This window comes from Odocoileus virginianus, chromosome 5 (genome assembly GCF_023699985.2).
Source record: "Odocoileus virginianus isolate 20LAN1187 ecotype Illinois chromosome 5, Ovbor_1.2, whole genome shotgun sequence".
In the NCBI taxonomy this organism is placed as follows: domain Eukaryota; kingdom Metazoa; phylum Chordata; class Mammalia; order Artiodactyla; family Cervidae; genus Odocoileus; species Odocoileus virginianus.
In genome coordinates, this window is record NC_069678.1 from 17,035,263 (window position 1) to 17,057,442 (window position 22,180).

At 56.8% G+C, this 22,180-nt stretch overlaps 1 protein-coding gene across 2 annotated transcripts; it reads right to left on the minus strand.

The window, feature by feature from the left end:
• Positions 1 to 960: 960 nt before the first annotated feature.
• IGSF9 (immunoglobulin superfamily member 9) lies at positions 961 to 20,350 on the minus strand. 2 transcript variants are annotated; one of them, XM_020904482.2, is made up of 21 exons: positions 20,284 to 20,350; positions 18,091 to 18,340; positions 17,658 to 17,846; positions 11,685 to 11,837; positions 10,834 to 10,988; positions 10,488 to 10,605; positions 8,859 to 9,000; positions 8,606 to 8,751; positions 8,374 to 8,516; positions 6,349 to 6,489; positions 5,762 to 5,878; positions 5,387 to 5,537; positions 5,071 to 5,194; positions 4,650 to 4,825; positions 3,978 to 4,228; positions 3,675 to 3,759; positions 3,413 to 3,589; positions 3,170 to 3,212; positions 2,003 to 2,863; positions 1,622 to 1,749; positions 961 to 1,434 (listed from the first exon to the last, which is right to left on the minus strand). In XM_020904482.2, exons 2-21 carry the CDS (start codon positions 18,146 to 18,148, stop codon positions 1,253 to 1,255), a joined length of 3,540 nt encoding a protein of 1,179 aa, XP_020760141.2. In that variant the 5' UTR covers positions 18,149 to 18,340; positions 20,284 to 20,350; the 3' UTR covers positions 961 to 1,252. The 2 variants fall into 2 exon arrangements, with proteins under 2 accessions (XP_020760141.2, XP_020760144.2); XM_020904485.2 differs by lacking the exons at positions 17,658 to 17,846; positions 18,091 to 18,340; positions 20,284 to 20,350 and adding an exon at positions 15,721 to 15,984.
• Positions 20,351 to 22,180: the final 1,830 nt, after the last annotated feature.

A 22,180-nucleotide genomic window follows, 5' to 3' on the forward strand; every position in this document is an offset into this window, starting at 1 on the left:
TTCTCCTTCATTTTCTCCCCTATGACCTGGCACCTCTGCTCAATCCTGGAGGGATCAGAAGAGCCTTCAGTGGAGGAGACTAGCAGTTCTTCTGTCTCTGAGGATGGAGGAGAGCATCCTTTGGGGGTTGAAAGAATGCCCCCACCTGTTTTCAGGCTTCTGTTGAGCAGTCCCTCTGGGGTGGAGTCGCTGCTTATACCCATCAGTGGAGTTCCTCATATATGATAGAAGCCCCCATTGAAACTTGTTTTCAAGCGCATCAACAACCAGTGCCTTCTCTTTTCCATTCTCTCTTGCCCAGCCCTCCCTACCCCTGTATTCTGGTGATTCCCTGGGATGCCAAGTGTTTTCACTCCTCCACCCAGTCTGTTCCTCTGCCTGAGATGCTCTCCCTCTGATGACTGACTACTCACTGCTCTACCAATCACCAACTTTGTGGCTTTGGGGCAGACTACTAAAGCACTGAACACCTCAGTCACCTAGTCTATAAAATAGAGCTAATAATGCTACCTACCGCAGAGTGGTAGAAAATTCAACGGTACATGTACAAAATTTAGGGCAGTGCCTGGCTATTGTTCTCACTTCCTGTGACATGCCTGTCCCAGCACAAGCTGTAAGCATTCACTGTTTGCAGACTCCTTCCTTCATGCTTCCTTAATAACCAACAGACAGCTTTATCGCAGAACTTATCACAGCACACTGTAACTATTTCTTTATTTCCCTGCTTCACTGACTAGAAAGAATTCCCCCAAGAGCAAAGATGTCTTGTGAACTTTGTCCTTTCTCAGCTCCTAGCTCAATGGCTGGTCTTCAGCAGCTGACCTCAGTAGGCACTTAATAAATGCTTTTGGCATGGATCTTGAAGGTATCTCCATTCTTTCACAGAGTCCCCTCACTTTTTAGGGTTTAGGGATTTTTTTTCCTACTTCCCTCTCAGATTCAAAGCAGGTAACACACAGAGAGATTTTTCACTTTATTTACCTGTAAAAAAAAGCCTCACCACACAGCCACACACCCACACCCACACCCACACCCACACCCACACACCCACACACACACAGGTAGACCTAAGATCACCATGGCAGTCCCCAGACTCGAGGGCCGCAGTCCATACATCCCGTCAGCAAGCCCACTGTCAGGGTCTATGACAGCACCAAAGGGGCAGAGGCAGCATCCCCGGCTGGAGAAAGATCTTGCTGGGGGCTCCCCCTGCAGGGTCCGTGTGCCCTCGCCCTGTCTCACATTAGGGCATTCACAGCAGAGTGGCCTGTTCAGGGTGGAAGACGGGCTGTCGATAGGCTGGTAGCCGGGACCTAGCGGCATCTCGGCGCCGGCGGAAGGCCAGGAATTCCTCCCGAAGGGCGGCACAGCGGGCCTCAGGGCCAGGAGCCTGGGCAGTGCTCAGGAGGCAGCCCTCCTCTGGAGTCTTCACACCTGCAAAACGAAGGACAAAGGAAGATGTCTTAAGGTCCCCTGGGTGAACTCTTGGGGTTCACCAGTACCACGAAGCTCTCTAGGGCCCGCCAGCGCAGAGGAGCCAAGGCGGTCAGAGGAGAGGGCCTGGCTGGGGGAGTAGGACAGTGAGGCCAGGGGTGCCTGCCTTTCTGGAAGGCTCTCACACCTAGCTCTGGCTCAGCTTCAAGTCGGGATCGAGGGCCAGCCAAGCCCAAGTGCAGAGTCTCCAGCAACTCCATGTCCCCTGGGAATTCTGAGTCCCACTCATAGTTCTCATCCACTGATGTGTTCCTCCTGTGAAATGAGACAAATGTGCGGTGTGGGTGGAGGAACAGAGGGTAGCCGGAAAAGCCTGAACCGGTGACCCCAAGCTGAGGGTGGGCCATGGCTTTCCTCTGAAGATCTCTGGACCTCAGCAAAAGCTTCCAAAAGGAGACAGGCTCTCCTGGTCCCAAGGTGGGAATGGAACTGGGAAGGCAGAGGGCATGGGAGAGGGGTGGGGAGAATCTGTACAAGGCAGGCAGGGCTCGGCCGGGACTGCCCTCACCTCTTGCTGACAGTCACCACATGCTCCCTTCGGGGCCACCTCTCAGGGCCACTGGCCCAGCTGCTGGTGTCTCCAGGAGCGGGGCTGAGGTAGCTGCCTCCTGCAGAGGGGGCGGTGGAGGGGGGCCGGAGGAAGGAGGCGCTGCCCCGCCCACTGCTCTGGCTTGTGAGGCTGCCCCGAGGGGCAGCAGGGAGGAGGCTTGGCAGCAGCCGCTCCCTCAGTGTCCAGTCAACCAGGGCTGTGTACGGGGGCTCTGGGGCGGCCCCGACCCCGACCATGGCCCCAGGAAGCGCTGCCCTGGGGGACTCAGAGCGGCAGTCCAGGGACTGGAGGTTAGATGAGATGGGGCAGGGCCGGGTATCCATGTAATCTGGGGGTGGAGCAGGCCGGGGTTCCTCCAAGGGGAGCCAGTCCCCATCTACATTCATCTCCCTGAAGAAGGGCAGGCTCAGGTACTGGAGCAGGGGTCCTGGACCTGGCAGAGGACTGGGTGGGGCTGGTCGAGGGGGCCCCACAGGGCTGATGTCTGCAATGCAGAGGGGCTGGGGCATCCCACTGGGGCTGCTGCTGCTGCAATCATAGGACCTGGCCTGACGCCGAGCTGGGGTCCGAGGCTCGGACTGCTCAGAGCCTGACTTTTCTCGGGAGGTCCCCACCTGGGGTCCCATCACAAAGCGCCCATCTGGTCCCCGGCAAATGGGCTCCAGGGGTAAGGGCCCCCGGCTAGGTGGAGGATCCGGAGGGGGGCTGGGGGGTCCAACGGGCTCCCCCCAGAGCAGACTCTGGCGCAGGCTGGGGACTGGGGAACCCTGGAGCTTCAGCTTCGCCACGCTGTCAGGACTGCCCGAGCCCGGAGCAGAGCTGGGGAAGGACAGGAGATCAGGGTCTGTGGTAGGGGGCCAGTCCCCCTCCCAGGAGCCAGCGTCAGGCCTTGAGAGGTTTGATGCAGAACAGAGCAGGGCTAGGGAGAGCAAGGGAGAGAAGGACCCACATGGTGGAGGGGTGGAGGGAAGGCACAGGCGACGGGGGCCGCCCTGGCTGGGGCCTCTGCACTTCCATCCTCACCTCCCTCGCACTCTGTTCCACCCCTCCCGCCCCTCCCCGCGGTGCAGACGAGGAAGGTGCTCACAGAAGGCAGCAGAGAGCCAGGGGAGCGGAGGCACTTACTGGGGAGCTGACTTTCCGGCGGGAGAGAAGATAAGAGGTGGATCTGTAAGAGTAAGAGGCCAAGAGGTGACAGAAAAACCAAGCCCCACCAGGGCCTAGGGCGCAGACCTCACTCAACACCAGATGCCAACCCCGTCTGCCCGGGGAAAGTGGGGAGCAGGGGAACACACCTGGCCCTTGCAGGGGGTTGGAATTTCTCCTAGGAGGAGGTGCTTAAAGAGGGCGGGGCCCCAAGTGACCTACCTTGACGGAGGCGTTTGCGGCGGCGACGGGCAGCTCGGCGCCGGTTCATGAAGCAGGCGGCCAGGATGCTCACGAGCACGGCCACGCCCAGGAAGCAGACCCCGCCCACCACGCCGGCCAGCACGGGCTGGGGCAGCAGGCCTGGCAGCTGCGTGCGCGAGGGGTAAACCTCCAGCCCTGGGCAAGCGGACACGAGGGAGGGTCGGTGTCTGGATCCGGGCCCCCCAGTCCCCAGGGCTCTGCCCTGCTCCCCGGTTCTCACCAGAAGTGGAGACGTTGGCTGTGTTGCTGGGATCACTGACATAGCTACCAGAGAAGGCCACGAGGCGGAATTCGTAGAGAACGTCCTGGGGATCGGGGTCCAAGAAGGGGGTCCAGGCTCAGCACTGCCCGCCCCAAGCCCATTTGGAAAGACTTTGCAGTTGAAAGGTACGGGTGAAGTAGAAAGCCAAGCGGAGTTGAGGATGGTCAAATCAGGGTGAGCCCAGGTTTGGGGAGTGCAGCAGGGGACTGAAAGGCCACTGGCAGGACACCCCCCGCGCCCGTGCCCACCCGCCACACCTACCTTGATAAGTCCTGGCACCACCAGCTGCATTTCAGTGCCTGCCACGGCCCGATCCAACACCTCCCAGCCCTGGGAGCCCTGCCGTCCCTCCAGGATGTAGCCATCCAGCGTCTTAGGGACCAGTTCCGGGGGATCCCAGTGCAGGAGTACCCCCCGCGGCGTCCTCACTGCCACCAGCCCTCGTGGAGGGGACAGGGGAGGCAACATCTCTGTCGGGGGAGGACTGGGGGCAGCTGGTGTGGTAGGAAGCCCTGAAGGGGACACAGAGGCATGTAAAGATTGCATTCCCAGTGCCCCTCCCCTGCTCCTCCACATCCCCTGGAAATGCAAGTGTTCCCCACGGACTGCAGCTCACCAGGCTCCTCTGTCCCTGGAATTCTCCAGGCAAGAATACTGGAGCGGGTTGCCATTCCCTTCTCCAGGGTATCCTCCCAACCCAGGGATCAAACCCTGGTCTTCCACATTGCAGGTGGATTCTTTACCATCTGAGCCACCAGGGAAGTCCTTCCACAAACCCCTGGTGCCCAGCTATTCTCCCAGAGCCCCTAAAGTCAAGTCTGGGTCATCTTCCACAAACCCTTCTGGCCACTCCCACCCAGCCCGCCGGCATCTGGGCTTGCCCCACAGCCCTTCCCCATCCTTGTCTGCGGCTCTGGATAAGAGCTCGCTCACCTTCAGGAGCAGACAAGACAATCTCGCTGAAGGGCCCGCTCCCCAGCTTGTTCTGAGCGAGGACACTGAACTGGTACTGTGTGTGGGGCTGCAGGCCAGGCACGAGGAGGAAGGCCGCGCCCACGGGCACTGCCAGGGACACCCAGTCGTGGTGGGCTCGGTCAGGACGCTTTGCCCTGGACGAAAGGGGGGGCATTTCATGCACTCAGAGAGGAGGAAGGTTGGAGTCCAGAGAGCTGACCTCTCCTGTCCCCTCAACCACCCCAGGTCTCAGGACCTGTGCCTTGAGCCCCTGAGATTCTCTGAAAATCGGACAGCTGAGTCAGGGCAGGGCTGGCACAGAGAGGTGGGAGAAAGTGTCAGGGGGGCGAGAGGGGATCCGGGTGAGGGGGAAGAGGCACGGCAGGGGCAGGTCACTCACAGTGGGGTGTACCAGACACTGAATCTCTGCAGATAGCCGCCGTCAAAGCCAGGCTCCCAGGAGACGTTGGCACCCTTGGGCAAAGGTGCCACGGACACATTGGTGACAACGTGGGGACTGGTGCCTGGGTGGGGGGAGTGGAGGGATGATGGTCAGGGTCCCCAGGGAGGGCGAATTCAGGGGATGCAAGCCTTCCGCTCATCACCCATCATCCCAGGGGCTCCCCGCCTAAGATCCCCATCTGGGGCCCCCAAAACGATTCTTTCCCCTGCGTTCTCCCACATGGCTGCCTCAAGCCTGCTCCGCAACCACTCACCCAGCACGTAGACATTCGTGGAGGCGGCCACTCGGGCCACAGCATTGCTGGCCGTGCACTCCCAGCGTCCGTGGGCCTCCTTGGTCAATGGTCGCAGGATGAGGCTACTGTTGCTGTCCACCTGGGCCTGGCCCTGCAGCCCCCGGCCCACCTACAGAAGCACTGGTCAGCCCTGAGGATACACGCAGCCACCCCTCACCAAGGGCGCCACTCAGCTCTCGGGGCAGCTCAGCTTTCCTCCCCACCCAGCCCTCTCTTCCTCACCTCCTCCCCACCGCCCCTCTCCCCCCAAACATCCAGGGGCACAGAGAGGCAAGAGCGTGGCAAGTGTGAAAACAGGTGTGAATACAGGTGGAGTGGGGTCAGGAGCCTTACCTTGGCCCAAGAGATAGTAGGCGAAGGGTCTCCCCGGGCAGAGCAGGGGATAAGGAGTTCTCGCCCTACTTCTTGGAAATATTCTTCTTTGGGACGTTCTAGAAAGGCTGGGGGAGCCTGCAACCCAGATCTGGCATTGGGTGGGGCCCTCTCGCACTGCCATCTAAGGATCATCCCTCCCCTTCTCTGGGGCCCCCATCTGTCTCCATCTCTCAGTGTCTCTCTGGCTCGTCTCTGTTCCCAGCAAGGGGGCTGGAGGGACATTGTGGGAGAGACCAGGGCTGATGGGCAGAGGCCTCTCTGAAGATGTACAAACCTCTAGAGAATACCCTCACCCTCCCCTTTGCTTCCTACTCTCTTCACTCCAGAGAGGGAGGCAGCCTGTTAAAGGGCTGGGGCAGGCAGGGTACCTTCCTCCGCTGTGGCATCTGACGGCTGCCGCCACCATGGCAAACGGACGTGGAAGCCCCGCTCCCCACGTGTCTGTCCCACCCACCTCCAGTGGCCTGGTGTCAGTACCAGCCTTGCATCTTCAGTCACCTGACCTGCTGCCGCTACCCCCACCCAAACCCCACCCCAAGCCGCACCTTGAGCAGAACACGGGTGACTGGGGAGGGCCCTGCAGTGCCAAGACTGTTGTAGGGGGTGCAGGAGTACTCTCCCAGTGCATCCTCGTTCCCCAGGGCGATGATCAGGGAGCCTTCTGGGCCCTGGGACCAGCCGGGGAACTGGAAGCAAGAGGAGATGACAGCCAGAAAGAGAAGCTCAGCTGAGGCCAGACCAGAGATGGAGAGAAGCAGTGGATGGGAGAGACCCATGTCTACACAGAGGCTGCCACAACCTACCCCTAGGCTGGGCCTCTCTCTGAATTCAGCCCTTCCATTCTCTTTCCTGCAGAGGGGCCACTACCAGTGGGTGTGAAGGCAGCCTATATGATAGTGTCAAGGCTGTGAGCAGTGGAGTTTGTCAGAGGAATGGAGTCTGGCTCCATTGCTCCAGGGGAGCCACTCGCAGGGAATCGGTGTGAATGGCACCCTGTGGGGTTGAGCCATGTGAGGTTCTCTGCCTGCTGTCTTCCTAGCCCTCCACGATCACATTCCCTATCTTAAACCCCCCCTCAGCTCTTCTTCCTGGCTTCCCTAGTTCTGTACAGTTAAAGGCGAACAGCTGACGCCTTACTCTGTCTCACGCCCCACCTCTGTCCTGGGAAGGCCTTTTGTTCCATCCATCTTCACTTCTTCCTCTAACTCAGACCTCGTAACCTCTCCCCCACACTCTCATTTCAGCAGCCTCTGCACCACCAATGTCCACTCTCCTCCCCTTCATTTCTCTGACAAACTCAATTGCTCACAGCCCTGACGCTATCATATAAGCTTTCCTGGTGGCTCAGCGGTAAAAAATCTGCAGGTTTGATCCCTGGGTGGGGAAGATCCCCTGGAGGAGGGCATAGCAACCCACTCCAGAATTCTTGCCTGGAGGATCCCATGCACAGAGGAGCCTGGTGGGCTACAGTCCATAGAGTTGGACATGATTGAAGCAACAGAGCACGCTCGCATGGACATGCTGATGCTATCACACCATTGCTCAAGCAATTTCACTGGTTCCAAATGCCTTTTGACTTTTTTTTAACCTTTGGAAAAATTTATGGAGTACTACTACAGTTGCAGAAGCCCTGGGGTGACTAGGATTAAAAGATGCAATACTAACCCACAAGGAATTTATTGTCTCTGCAGACAAACAAAAAATCTCAATCACCTTGGAATGAGGTAATATTAACTTGGCATCCATATTCCTCCTTTTGGTCCCAACCTGTCTTTCCAGATTCTCTGCATCACTCATGTCCCCACAGGAATTGTGGCTCCCACCCAGCTGGATGACTCATTATGCCATAAACGCACTATACAGTTTCCTGCCTCTAGGCCCTGGTTTCTGCAAGGAATGTCTCTCTGCCCTTCAAGGCCATCATTAGCATCCCAGAAGCTGTTGCTGATCTGTCCTCAACCAGCCCTAAAAGGAAGGTGCTCACTGCCTCCAGCCTCGCTAGCCTTCCAGCAGAGTGTCCGTGTGGCCGTGCTACCCACTCGAGGCATGGATGTCTCTTTGCTCCGGTTCCCTACCAGTCACCCCTCACAGCACCTGATAACAATGGATGTTGTTAGTACTTTCCCAAGTTGTCCCACCCTCCCCTTCTTCCCCCGTGTCTCAGGACTGCATCTCTGTTCTCGCCCCACAAACAGGTTCATCTGTACCATTTCTCTAGGTTCCATACATATGTGTGGATATACAATACTTGTTTTTCTCTCAAACAGATGGCTAGTAGGAACCTGCACTAAAGCACAGGGAACTCAGCTCGGTGCTCTATGATGACCTAGAAGGGTGGGATGGGGGGGGTGGGGTTCGAGGGAAGCTCCAGTGGGAGGGGATATATGTATACATAGAGCTGATTCACTTTGTTGTACAGCAGAAACCAACACATTACAATGTGATTATACTCCAATTAAAAAAAAAGAGGTGTATGTTCTCCAGTCACTGAATGGATCAAATGCTACCCCGGCTGTCCTGACTAGAATAACCCCAAGCTAAGCCCTCTCTCCCCTGCCCCAGGCCTGTACCTTGTCCAGCTGCAGGGCCTGCCCATCCTTGGTCCAGCTGACAAAGAGCAGTGGGGGGTTGGCACGAACGGGGCATCGGATCACCCCCCGCATGCCCACGGGCAAGGGCGTCTCAGGAGGCATGGCAGTCACCTGTGCTGGGTCTGGGGGAAGCAGTGGCAAGTTGTAGGGGAGGAGCTGGGCCTGGCCCAAGGAGTGAAGCAGTCTGTCCAGGGAGCTGGGTGGAGCTTACAGAGCACAGTGAGGTAGGCAGAGGCCGAGGGCGAGCGCGGGAGGCCGTTGCTGGGCACACAGGTGTAGCGGCCGGCATCATCAGGCTGGGCGGCCTGCAGCCGCAAGCTGCCGTCCACCAGGATCCGCACTCGGGGCTGCAGGCGGCTGCAGTATGGCACGGGGGCGGAGGGGTCCAGGCCTTGCTCAGCCAAGGGGCTCCTCAGACCGCCCACCAGTTCCCCACCCCCACCCCACCACACCCTGAGCCCCACCTAATGTGGAAGACATTGGTGCTGTCCTGGAACCAGCTGTAGGTGAGGTTAGCAGGGTATGCCTCAGCCTGGCAGGCCAGGGAAACATCCTGGGAGGCATTGACTGTGCTGTTCTTGGGAGGCACCACGATGACGGGGGGTCCTGGGAAGGGGGAAGCACAGGGGAAGGAGGGGCCTCAGCCCAGTTTCCCAGGAACCCTGAGGTCACTTCCGCCCTTCTCCCCAGTCTGCCCTCCAGAATACAGGGCTGGTTGCTACAGGGCCTCAGGAATGGAAACAGGCCCTAACCCTTTTATTTAATACAAGTTCCTCCTCTGCAGCAGCTAGCTTGCTTTCCTACCAGGGACAGCCACATTCACCCAGTTTCCACGTATGTGTGTGTGTGTGTGTGTGTGTTCAGGGGGCGGCAGAATCAGTTTTAATCCTCTGCCCACCCTTTACACCATCACCTTTTCCATCCCCCATCCATCTACACCATCTACATCACCTCTGTGTCTCCTACCCTAATCCAGGTACCCAATACCTTAACCCAGAAGGTGCAGCAATCCCTGACCCCATTCACGGCCATTCATGCAAAAATGTCTCCACCCGCCCACAGAACACCTGGCCACAGAACACTTCTGCTCAAGAATCCACAGCAGCTCCCGGCTCCCAGCACATTCAGCTCAAACTTCCTGACCCAGCCCTGTGGGCCCTTGTGACCCCGCCTGGCCAACCATCTTTTCACACATCAAGCCTTCCATACTCTCTCAGGTCAGCATGGGGACTCACTGGCCCATGCCAGGCAGCCTTGAATGCTCTTCCCCGAGAGCCTGACTCGGCCACAGAGACCCCGCCAAGCCATCTCGTGACTCCACTGCTGTATCCCTTGTCCAGGCTCCCACTGCACGCGTGGTCAGGCATAAGCGGTAATGACACAAGCTGGACTGCAGAACACCTACAGGCACGCCAGGTGTGACTGACCTGACCTGCACCATCTCATTTAATCCTCGTAGGAGCCTCTTCTGCTAGAAATTATTGTCTCCACTTCATAGATGAAGACATGGAGGCTCAGAGGAAGACAGATTGTAAGGCGACTTGCCCCCGATCAGTGGGAAGGCAGATTCACATCAGGCCTTCCCAACACCAGACTTCACCCTGCACCACTGCTCAGCACTGCCTCCCCGACAGCACCCAGGAGAGCAGGGCTTCGCCTCTGCATCTCATTCCCCAGGTCGATAGGGGGCTCTATGAAGGCAGAGTCTACTTTTCAGCTTTCCTTCTGAAGGGAAGGGCTTGACCACAAATTACTGTGCTCGCCTGAACCTAAGTCTTGTCACAATCCTGACAGTCAGACAGGAACTTCTCTGTATAGATGAGGAAGCTAGGGGTCAAGGGGGTTCCATAGCTCATAGTCTGACACCAGCACCCATGCCCTTCCCACTGTACCACATTGCTAGGCACTAAATAACTCCACTCACTGATCCTTTTACAGGCAAGATGCTGGTTTTAGAGGCACGGGGAGCTCCCTCCCTCTCCAGGGACCCTGCCTCGGGGCCAAGTCTGCCCCCCAAGCTGTGTGCACCCCCAGCCACAGGCCAGTCCCCTCACGCGTGCGTCCAGTCTCCCGACCCTCCCCCAAGACAGCACCTAGCACCAGCAGCTGGGTGGCGTGGGTGGTGCTGCCCTCAGTGCTGGAGGCTTGGCAGGTGTAGACCCCGGCGCTGCTTCGCTCCACCCTCCGGATCCGCAGCGTTCCGTTCAGCACCTAGAGAAGGAGTCAGTGAGGGGGGACCCAGGCATCTCGCCCACAGCGGGCCGCAGACCCCCCTGCACTTCCGAGGCCAGCCAGCAGAGGGAGGCAGCAGGCCAGGCTCGGAGGAGCCCGGGCCAAGCCCCTCCTCTGGCGGGTCTCCCAGCCTGGCCTCCCCGCCTCTGTCCTGCAGCCTGTTCCCAGGCCACCACCTGCCCCACACTGTCCAGCCGCAGAACTCACCTGCACTTGACTCTGGCCCTGGCCGAGGTCCTGTCCTCGGAGCTTCCAAGTCACCCGAGGTTGGGGATTGCCTTGGGCCACACACCGCAGGGTGACCGGCTCCAGTTCCCGCACTTCGAGCACCTGGGGAGGCGTCTCCAGGAACTGAGGAGGTGCTGTGAGGAGAGAGGCATCAGGGGAAGAGTTGCATCCCGAACAGTTGCATCCCAGGACCAGAGAGGCAGAGCAGGGCTGCAGCCCGCGGCTCATCAGCCTGACCACCTTCAGGGGAATCGCCAGCCCTCGGCCACGCTGCCTGCGGCACCCAGGGCCCAGTGAGGACGCACCGGCCCATCCCGGCACCAGCCTGCAGAGCTGGCAAGGGAGCGGCGCGCAGGATGGGTGTTCAGAGCTGGGAGATGGCTCGGTGCCCTCCAGAGTCGGGAGGCCTGGGTTCTAGGCTCTGCCACTCATCAGTGGCACACCCAGTTTCCTCATCTACGAAATGGGAATAATTATGACCTCCTTCCTTCTTAGGGTTGAGACAAAATACATGAGGTACTGGGTTAAAAGGGGTTTTGATAAAACAAAGTATTGTATATATGTGAGCACTGTTTCACTCGGGGCTCAATAACCCCTTATCCCCTATCCATTATGCTCCCCTAGGCAGGGAAGCAGGAGCAGGGAAGAGAGAGGAAGTTTCCAGCGGAGCCACGGAGGCTGACCGGTTTTAGATGTGAAGAATGGAAAAGGCGGGAGTGGGGCGGGCAGGGTAGGATGTAAACAAGGGGTGTCAACAGAGTGGGGCTGACTGTCCTGCCCTCCCCCTCCCCCTGGCCTCCCCCCTTCACCACCGGCCCCCAGCTTCCTACAGTTGACGGTGAGATGCACCCAGGAGCCGTTGGCAGAGTCGTCCCCAGGGCTGTGCTGGTCTAGGAAGAGCACGCGGCACTCGTACCAGCCCTGGTCTTCAACCCGGAGCCCCTCGATCTGGAGAGATGCCCCCTTCTGAAGCCGGACACGCCCTGGGGAAACAGCCCTGGATCAAGGATGCTGAAGGGACTGCATAGGAGCCCCAAGCCCCTGATCACACTGGTCATTCTCAGGCACGAAGAACAGGCTCAGCCTCTCCCAGTCACCCTGCTAGAATGGGGTCCAGAGAGGCACAGATGGGGTTGGGGTCACAGAGGGCAGATCCCTCCCTTCAGCCCCTAGGGTCATTCCGGCCTTTAAGCAGCTGGGACCCAGCTTAAACAAAGAGAAACCAGAGCGGCAGCAGGTGGACAAGGCACCGCACTGAATGACACCCAGCTTCCTGGGCTTTTGGGGAAGGGGCTTAGAGAATCAGCACTTAGTTTCCTCTGGATTCATATAGAATCTACCCATCCTTCAGCTCTTTTTGTAAGGGACTTCTGGGAGTCCTCCAGCCAGAGGACTCTGTCCCCGGAAACTACAGCAGTGTTTGGGGCCCGAGCAGGGATCCAGACCTCGCCTACCAAAGCCCCTAATCCGCCAGGGTTATTATCAGCAGCCTAAGCGCCTTAGGGCGGCCAGAGTCCAGCCCAGCCAGGCAGCAAGGTCAGCAGCCTCTTCACCCCATCCCCTCACGCTCCAGGGCATCCAGGCTGTGGCCGACAGACTTCATAGGGCTCCACAATGCACCCAGCCCCAGGGCAAGCAGACAGCTCCCTCCCACCCTCAGCATCCTCTCCTGGCAGAGTCCTGCACCACCGACAGCTTCGTGGGTCCCTGGCAGTGCAGCCCCGTGAGCAAGGCACACACTGGAGCCAGAGAGACCTAGCATCCAGCTCTGCTATGTACCCTCTTGGCTACACCACTTAAACCTCTCTCTCAACATCTGCTTCTTCATCTATAAAATGAGAGAGAAAAAAAAATCCAAGTGGGGCAGATGGAAGGCAGGCAGCACGATGCTTAAATAAAATGGTTGAACAATGAATGAGCTCAAGATTTGAAATTGGCTCCATCCTTCACCTGACGACACGCCGTCTACCCCTTCTCCCCTGTGTCAGCGAATAGCGCCATCACCATGTCCAGAAACCTGGTGTCATCTCCTTTACTCTCACATCAGCTTGTTCAGTAAACCTTTCAGATTCTACCTCCTAAATACTATTTCCCTCTCTATCACCTTCACTTTAGTTTAGTCCCATATGCAGAGTACATCATGAGAAACGCTGGGCAGGAGGAAGCACAAGCTGGAATCAAGGTTGCCGGGAAAAATATCAATAACTTCAGATATGCAGATGACACCACCCTCATGGCAGAAAGTGAAGAACTAAAGAGCCTCTTGATGAAAGTGAAAGAGGAGAGTGAAAAAGTTGGCTTAAAGCTCAACATTCAGAAGACTAAGATCATGGCATCCTGTCCGATCACTTCATGGCAAATAGATGGGCAAACAGTGGCTGACTATATTTTGCGGGGCTCCAAAATCACTGCAGATGGTGATTGCAGCCATGAAATTAAAAGACGCTTGCTCCTTGGAAGGAAAGTTATGACCAACCTAGACAGCATATTAAGAAGCAAAGGCATTACTTTGTCAACAAAGGTCCATCTATTCAAGGCTATGGTTTTTCCAGTAGTCATGTACGGATGTGAGAGTTGGACTATAAAGAAAGCTGAGCGCAGAATTGATGCTTTTGAACTGTGGTGTTGAAGAAGACTCTTGAGAGTCCCTTGGACTGCAAGGAGATCCAACCAGTCCATCCTAAAAGAGATCAGTCCTGGGTATTCATTGGAAGGACTGATGCTGAAGCTGAAACTCCAATATTTTGGCCATGTGATGCGAACAGCTGACTCATTTGAAAAGACCCTGATGTTGGGAAAGATTGAAGGCAGGAGGAGAAGGGGACAACAGAGGATGAGATGGTTGGATGGCATCACGAACTCAATGGACATGAGTTTGGGTAAACTCCAGGAGTTGGTGATGGACAGGGAGGCCTGCTGTGCTGTGGTTCATGGGGTCGCAAAGAGTCAGACACAACTGAGTGACTGAACTGAACTGAACTGATTGCATCTCTCACCTGGGTTATGCCAACAACCCACAAAGAGGTCCCACTGCCTCATGTTCATCAGTGGCCCACCCCACCTTGACTTTTGATAAGGACAAATAACATTTTCTAAATATTCTGGGTTTTACAAAACAGATGAAACCAGACTGTGCCTTTACTTAGCCCTTCCTAGTACCAGACCATCTGAAGCTGTTGGTGCACTCACCCCCTCCAACTGCTTCCTTTCTACTTCTAGGGTCATCTTTCTGAAATAGAATCAAAACCTGGGGGGCCCTGAAGCCACCAGGGAACAAGAGAAGTATCAGGCTGAGGCTGGCTCCGGGATCTTAGGCAAGGGCCCTTTTTCTTCCAAGAACAAGGTGCAGGGGTGGGGATTCTCCAGAAAGGGTGGAGCTGCTTAAAGGGCTGGGTGCTTAAATCCCCACCTAGATAAGCCTGAGTCTCTCAGGTAAACAATGAACATGATCCCACCCTTCCTCCCACCAGTGGAATTCCTCAGGAACCCTAACCTGCCAGGCCATGGAACCCCGAAGACCCCACTGCGCTCTCTTTTAAGTCCCATGTGATGGTAACTTTTCATTATAGTGATCTTCAAGTGCCACAAAGAAGGAAGAAGATGGAAGGAAAATCGAGTTTGGGACATCAGGCAATGTCACCATACTTAATCCTCTCAAGAATTCCATTAAAGGAACTGATGTTAAGCTTCTTTCCAAAATCACATGGCTATTCCACGATACAGGCAGGCCTACTTTCTCATGATGCAGTATACTCTCCACTGCACACTGGTCTGAGGACCCAGTGATGGTCAGGGCACTCATCCCTGAGCTTAGCCAGTATATTCTCACTCAGGGTGTGTTGGTAACCAGGGGGTAACAGCTCCAAATGTGCGTTGATCAGACTACCCAATAAAGCACACCGTATGTCCTAACTTCTCTGTGAGGTATGGATGGCTAGACTGGAAGTGTCACAGAAGAACAGGAAGCTGGCCAGGAACAGGTGTTCCTGTGCCCTCCCGAGTCCTGGGTCCCCCTTCTGGAGGCCCACCCTCTACCTACAGTAGAGCCAAGGTGAGTGTCTTCAGACCTCTCCACCCGCAGGGGTGTGTAGACGAAGGAAGAGACACAGTCCCCACTCTTACAAGCTCTCCAAAGGCAGAGAAACCACACTCATGTACAAGTGCAGGTTCACACACACAGAAGTCCAAGAAACAAAGAAGCAAGAGGCGTACAGAAGGTTTCCAGGAAGAGGCGACTCTGCAGAGAGCGAGAGTTACATCGTTAGTCGCTCAGTCCTGTCCGACTCTTTGCGACCCTATGGACTGCAGCCCACCAGGCTCCTCTGTCCATGGGATTCTCCAGGTAAGAACACTGAATGGGTAGCCATGCCCTACTCCAGGGGATCTTCCCGACCCAGGGATCAAACCTGAGTCTCCTGCACTGCAGGTGGATTCCTTACCATCTCAGCCACCGGGGAAGCCCAGGGGATGCAAGGATAAAAGGTGGTGAGGGGAGAGGACTCGAGGGAGCGGGGCTCTTCTAAATGGAGGATGAGAAAACGGATTTCTTTTTTGGCTGCTCATCAAGTGAGATCTTAGTTCCCTGACCAGGGATCTAACCTGTGCTCCCTGCACTGGAAGCATGGAGTCTCAACCACTGGACCACTAGGGAAGTCCTTGAGATAACTGATTTTTATCAAACAACTCAGGACAGAGAGAAAACTCATGTCCCTTCTGCCACGGTGGGATATCTTGAAACTCTCAAGAAATATAGCAGGAAAGTCAAAGACCAAAAGCTGGTCCCATGAATTGGAAGAGCTAATCTAAGATCCCCGCCCCCCCAGGAAAGCTGGTATAGAGGAAGTGGACCCTCTTTTCTCTTCACACCTAGGGTTTCACACCATGCAGGCGCCGTCCGGAGTTCTTTACACACAGCAGCTAATTTCATTCTAGGATTTAGTCCTGGAGTGTTTTATACTGCTTTTACCACTTTGGCACTAGTCCATAAATCCAGTCTCCTCAGCTAGATGGATTCCAAAGTCATCAAAGATAGGAAGCCTTCCCTTTGGCATAATCCCTGAAGGCTCCAAACAGTCTCTCTCGTGGCTCCTCCCACATTCTAGGCCACAGGCCTCACACAGTCCCAGGCCATCTCCCCTTCGTTTGCCCAGAGGGTTTATGACAGGACAGCATTGTCCTTAGCAACCTCCACCTCCCGTTGCCTAGCAACTGCAGTTCGGAGTCCCCTGCACAAAGGCTGAGAGGCCCATTCCACACTGGGAGGCAGTAAAAGGGTTAATGGGTACAGGGGCCTCTCCCCGGGGCCCTGACTCCCCAGACTAGCTCTGCCTGACCAGAAGCTTCAGACCCAGGGGAGGGGTGGGCATGAAGGGCAGGGGTAGGAAGAAAGCCCCAAGGTTACTGCTCACAGCCCGTGCAGCTCAGAGCACCACCACAGAGACAAAAAGAAAACCCACAGGAGAGTTGCTACCTTCCCGACAAGGGGGTGGAGGGACAGCAGGAAGGAGAGTTGCACATCAACACCCCCAACTCCCCCACTCCCACCCCCGCCCAGAGGAAGCCCAGGAAAAGCCGCCCCCTACCCTGCCCTCAGTGGGGCAGCTGTCTGCATCCACGAGCCTCAGCCCAGCCGCTCCCCAGCCCAGCGGGCAGAGGCCGGGAGCATGGAGTGGGGGGCGGGGGCGGGTGGCCGGCCATTGTCTCTCCACTGGTCCTAAGTGAGGCCCGCTTTCATCAGTTCTCCCAAGCGGTTCCCCCCAGGCTTGTGCAGACACAGACGCTCCCACCAGGCTGTTTGCCAACAACTGCCCCCAGTTTGAAAATAAACTCTTCCCTCTGCACCACCTGCCCGAGCCTCCTCCCCTCTCTGCTCAGCCTGCCCCGTGGTGACAGCTCAGCCAATCCTGCGGCTTCTCCCAGGATTCAAATGAAAGAGGGAAGAGGGAGGGGGTCCCCCTGCCCCATCGACGGCCGCCCAGGTGGCCTTTCCTGGGCTTCCCCTGTGAGGAGGCAGCCAGACTCGCCGGCCCAGGTTCTCGCACACTCTGCCCTCAGAGACCCGCACTAAACCACGTAGATTAAGGCTCCCCGGAGATTAGGAGGAAGCTGAGCCTTTTCAGGGAGCAGCTGGGGTGCAGGAGAAGGCCCCCAGGGAGGCCTATACACTATTTTAAGTCCATGTCGGAGCCAGCGGAAGCAGGGACCCAGCCCAGCCCCATCTGTTTGCTGATCTTTCGGGGAGCCTGGTTCCCTCCAGCCCCGCTGTGCATGAGCTCTGCTGGGCTCAGAATCAGACGCAATGGAGAAGCAGACAGATCGGAGACCCCCCGACCCTGCTGTCCCATCAGTCCACTCCCTGGAAACCTAGAACCCCCAAACCAGCATTTAAGAAAATATGAGAGGAGAAGGGCAAGGGAGTGAGAAGATAGCAGAGCCAGGGGCCAGGAGAGGGCCAAGTAGGGGCAGACCAGGAGGATCAGGAGGAGCCACGTGGCTGTGATGAGCTCTAGAAAGAGGGATTAGGGAGTGAGGATAGACACTTGGAACAGGGCTGCAGGATCTCCTTTGGAACAGGCCATGTGGAGTTCTAAACAGACCATGTGTGTGTGTGAATGAATGAGTCCTTCAGTGAATGAACATTGCTTGGGAGCAGAGCCATGCTTGTTATGGAGCATTCAGGCAGGGAAACTGGAGATGAGGTTGGGGCAGGGACAGAGCTGTTAAGAAGAGGCCTTGTTCCCACTCTACCCAGCCCACCTTTGTTGGAGACACCCCCCGACCTCTCAGCGGAGGACAAGTCTTACCCACGTAATCAGGGTCGATGCGGGGAGAGTAGAGGCCAAACTGGATGAAGATGGGAAGCAGGAATCCAAAGCGCAGCCACTCGATGACATGCAGAGGGGGCCGGCCAGCCGGGGGCAGCAGGTCACAGCCCAGCACCGCGCTCTCCCCGGCCCGGCCCACCACCGACACCACCTCAGGCTTCCCTCGACCTGCAGGGCAGGCAGACGGGGGCATGAGGACACAACAGAGACCCAGAATCAGGACTGGGAGGGGAGACACTCTCTCTATCTCGATGGGCTCCCCGGGCCTCAGTGAAGGGGTTGAGGGAATCCTTGATGTGGGCAGAACCCGAGCTTATCCTCCCCTCCTCTGACCTGCTCACAGAGAACCCCGGGGGGACCCCCCTACCCCGAGGCCAACAGGGGGTTCTGGAGCCCAGGGAGTCCGGCTCACCGTCAGCCCCCTGGCTGATGATCAGGCTGAGGATGGCCAGACCGAGGCACCAAACCATAGCCCAGCTGCCTGCTTGCCCGGCCCCTCCTCTCCACAGGGGCCCAGATGGAGGGGCCCGGGGACGTGCAGAGCCCAGCAAGCCCCTCAGTCCTTCTGATCAGGTCACAGGGATCAGCGCTCACTCTTCTGGACAGTTAGGGCTTGGCTCACGTCACACCTGAGGAAGCTGTTCTCTGGAGCACCAACAGATCTAGATGCAAAATGCAACGCAACATGCAAAGCGGGCCAATGTTGGAAAGCAGAAGAAGCGCTCCCCCTTCGCAGAGTTAGAGAAAAGCCGCAGGTGAGCAAAGGTAGAGAAAGGGAAGAGGAGTGCAGATGAGTGGAGGAAGGGTGAGGGAGTGCTGGGGTGGGGAGACCAGACAGATAAGGACCTGTGGGAAGCAGAGGACTGGAACGATCTTAGGAAAAGCAGAGGAATTCTGGGGATGCCCTGTTTACTCAGGCTCTTGGAAATGTGCGCCACGAGGGAACTGGGGTTCCTCTGTACTTGGAAAAGGACTTGTCAGTTAAGTATGGGAGACACAGAGCCCCCACGGCCCAGCCACCTCTCTGTCCTCTTTCCTTAGCCCTGATGCTAATAACAAGGCAGTAGAGAGCAAGGTAGAACCAGTACTGTGGCCTCCACCCAACGGTAACATATAAGGACAGTGAGGATCTCAGAGAACCCTGCTCAGGTGCACACAGTCAGTCAAAGGCAAAGTTGGGTTGAAAACCCCCAGAAAGTGCCCACACAGATCCTTGCCTCATTTCTGCAGCCTCTGTGAACCCTGCGAGCTGGGAATCCCGTACCTCTTTCTCCACTCAACCTTCCCAACGCTGCTTTAGCCATGAATGCATCAGACACTTGGGAGAGGAGCTCCCTCTCCCTCTGCTGGTATGGGGGGCCCAGGCAGCATTCTCCAGGTCTGGGCAGGTCCCGGGGCTTGTGGGCTGGCGCCTGGTGCCACTTCCTCTTCGTGATGCTGCCAAGGCAGCCCTCCGTCTTGCCAGACACCATGACCCAAGTTCCTCCCATTTTCTCTCCCTCCGGCATCCTCAGGGTCCAAGGTTTGCCAGGCTTTCCCTTCCCCAACCCCAGAGGCATGGCCCATATGAAGCTAAAAAAGCCCAAGAGTCCCTAGGGTGTACAAAGTGAGCCTTGGAGCCTGGAGGGGAGGAGGTCCTGACAACCCCAGGGCCTGAACACCTAGGGAGGTCACAGTGGGGTGGTGCTGCCTTGGACCTGGCGGACCCAAGTGGACTCTGCTCTATGGGCCTCCACCCCGCTCCTGGCCTCACAGGTCAAGACCGGCTATAAAACCTCCCCCATGTCCCCCAACCTGATCCCTGCCTGTACTGAGTGGCCCTGTACCTCTAACTCCTGATAACTCACCAGCAAGCATCCCCCTAGCTTCCCACTGCCCCCGGTTCTCCCAAATGTCACAGACATATCTTTTTCTAAATGCATAAGAACTCCCAGTTCCCTCCTGGCTCAGTGTTCTGAAAACCCTAGCAAACCCAGGTTTGCCCAGAATTCCTCTGTTTTTCCTAAGAGCTTTCCAACTCTTCTGCCGCCACTACGTCTTCACCCGATCTCCCCACCCAGCACTGTCTCATTCTCCCATCCCAGTGATCCCCACTTCTTACAACCTTCCCCACCCTCCCCCCTCCACAATCCCCATTCTTCGCACCTGATCTCCAATTGCACCAGGTCCTCGGTGCTTCAAGGAACTCCCGGTCTCCCCCGGAATCGTCAACCACCCACTTCTCCCATCCTCTCCACCCTGGAATTTCCCTCCCTGAAATTCTCCTGCCTCGGCCCACAATACACTTCTGATACCCCGCCCTCAATTATCTTCTCCCTTGCCGTCTCCGGACCCCTGGAACTCCTCCTTGCGTTTGGAACCCACCAAGAACGAACGCCCTCACCCCACCTCCACAAACACATACACTACTTCCGAACTCCCCCAGTTCCGCGGAGTCTCCATCCACCCACCAAGAATTCCACTTCACTCCCCAGAACTACCCTAGTTCTGCTCCCCAAAGAATTCCACAATTCCCCCGCTTTCTCCTGTTGCCGATAACTCCCGCACTGTTCATCCCCTCGCGGGCACCCCCATTCCATTGCCCCCAGAACACCCCCGCCCTCACCTGCTCCGCACCGCTCGGCCTCACTCTTCCAGCTACACAATAGGGGGCGGACCCGCCTCCCCGCCTCGGATGCCCCGAGCGCCTCCCGTCGCCCTGGAGACCGCCAATCCCCCTCCCGCGGCGGCCAATTGGAGCTAGCAGAAGGCGAGGCGAGGCGGTCGCGACCCCCGAGCGGCCTGGGAGTTGTAGTTTCGGAAGAGCAGGGCTCGGTGGCACGTGGGCCCGGGTCGCCCCCTGGTGGAGCTCGATACAACGAAGCGTGGAAAGACAGATCGGTCGGCCGCTTCCCGCTGCAAGCTTGAAAGGGTAAGCGGGTCAAGGCCCGGGCTCCAGGGGTCGCAGGAGCTGACCCGTAGCTGGTTCTTTGCACACTCTGCTTCCTGTTGTAAGCCACCTTTAGATGTTCTCCCTTCGCCTAACGGGCTTAACCGCGATGCGGCAGCTAGGGTTGAAACCCGAGCCTGGGGGGCAGAAGCACCAGGCAGTGAGCAGGACTCCCCGCCCTCCTCCCAAGGAATCCACCCCGCCCCTCTGATCTCCACCCCCATCCCCATCGTCACCTCCACCTCCACGTATTCTTCTCTGGCCGGACTGGAAATACCTGTCTGCACTGGCGAGCTCCCAAATCTTGCCCGGGCGCCTCCCACTGTGCGCGGAGGGGAAGGCAGCGCTCCCAGCCTGAGGTTGCCAAGTCAGCTCCCAGCACCAACCACCCAGAGAAACGGGTCCAGAGGGAAAGAGAGGAGGAATGAAATCAGTGATCACTTCCTGAGCCCCTGCAGGGAGCCAGATCCTGGACTACATGCTTCAGGACTGCTATGCAACCTGTACGGAAACTCTGTGAAGTAGGTAAAACCCCGTGTGACTAATAAGAAAACTGAGGTTACAGGGTGCAGTAACCTGCCCAAGAGCACAGAGCAGAGCTGGAGTGAAACCCAGCCTAGGTTCCATCAAACCCACCCACCTTGGGGACTTCAAACTCAGGCAGAAACACATCTTGCATGTCAGCCCTGCAGCCTTCTCTGCTTCCTCAACTTGATGTAGTCTTGGGGATGCAGGGTCATGACTCCTTCCCTACCAGAAATCTGAAATTTAAAGATGCTTGCTCCTTGGAAGAAAAGCTATGACCAACCTAGACAGCATGAAAGCCGAGACATCACTTTGCCAACAAAGGTCTGGATAGTCCGAGTTATGGTTTTACCAGTAGTCATCTACGGATGTAAGAGTTGGACCGTAAAGAAGGTTGAGCGCCAAAGAATTGACGCTTTCTAACTGCTGTATTGGAGAAGACTCTTGAGAGTCCCTTGGACTGCAAAGAGATCAAACCAGTCAATCGTAAAGGAAATCAGTCCTGACTATTCACTGGAAGGACTGATGCGGAAGCTGATATGAAGAGCTGATTCACTGGAGAAGACCCTGATGCTGGGAAAGATTGAAGGCAGGAGGAGAGGCGGGTAACGGAGGACGAGATGGTTGGATGGAGTCACTGTCCCAATGGACATGAGTTTGAGCAAACTCTGAGAAATGGTGAAAGACAGAGAAGCCTGGTGTGCTGCAGTCCATGGGGTTGCAAAGAGTCGGACAACGACTGAGCAACTAAACAACAAAAGCCTGTCCTGGTGCTTCCCCTGGAAGCCTTCCCTAAAAGCAGCATGCTAATCTCACCCCAGTCTGAACTCCTGCCTCTCACAGAGTGCACCAGGCATTTGATTCCCAGTCATATCCTCGGCACCAAGAAGACCCAATAGGATGGGTCTGACCACAGCTCACACCAGTATCCCTTCCACATCCTCCCTTTCTGACTACATTCTGGGCCAAGAAGCTTACCACCCCTTGTAGTAATTCATTCCATCTTCAGGGACTTGACTGCTGGAAAGTTCTACAGGTGTAAAAATCT

Coding starts and splice junctions, on each gene's coding strand:
- IGSF9 (XM_020904482.2), bottom strand. CDS start 18,148: ATGGTTTGGTGCCTCGGTCTGGCCATCCTCAGCCTGATCATCAGCCAG. Junction 9,001..10,487: donor CACCCAGCTGCTGGTGCTAG/GTGCTGTCTTGG, acceptor CCCCCTTCCCAG/GACCCCCCGTCATCGTGGTG. Junction 6,490..8,373: donor AGGCCCTGCAGCTGGACAAG/GTACAGGCCTGG, acceptor TCTTGCTTCCAG/TTCCCCGGCTGGTCCCAGGG.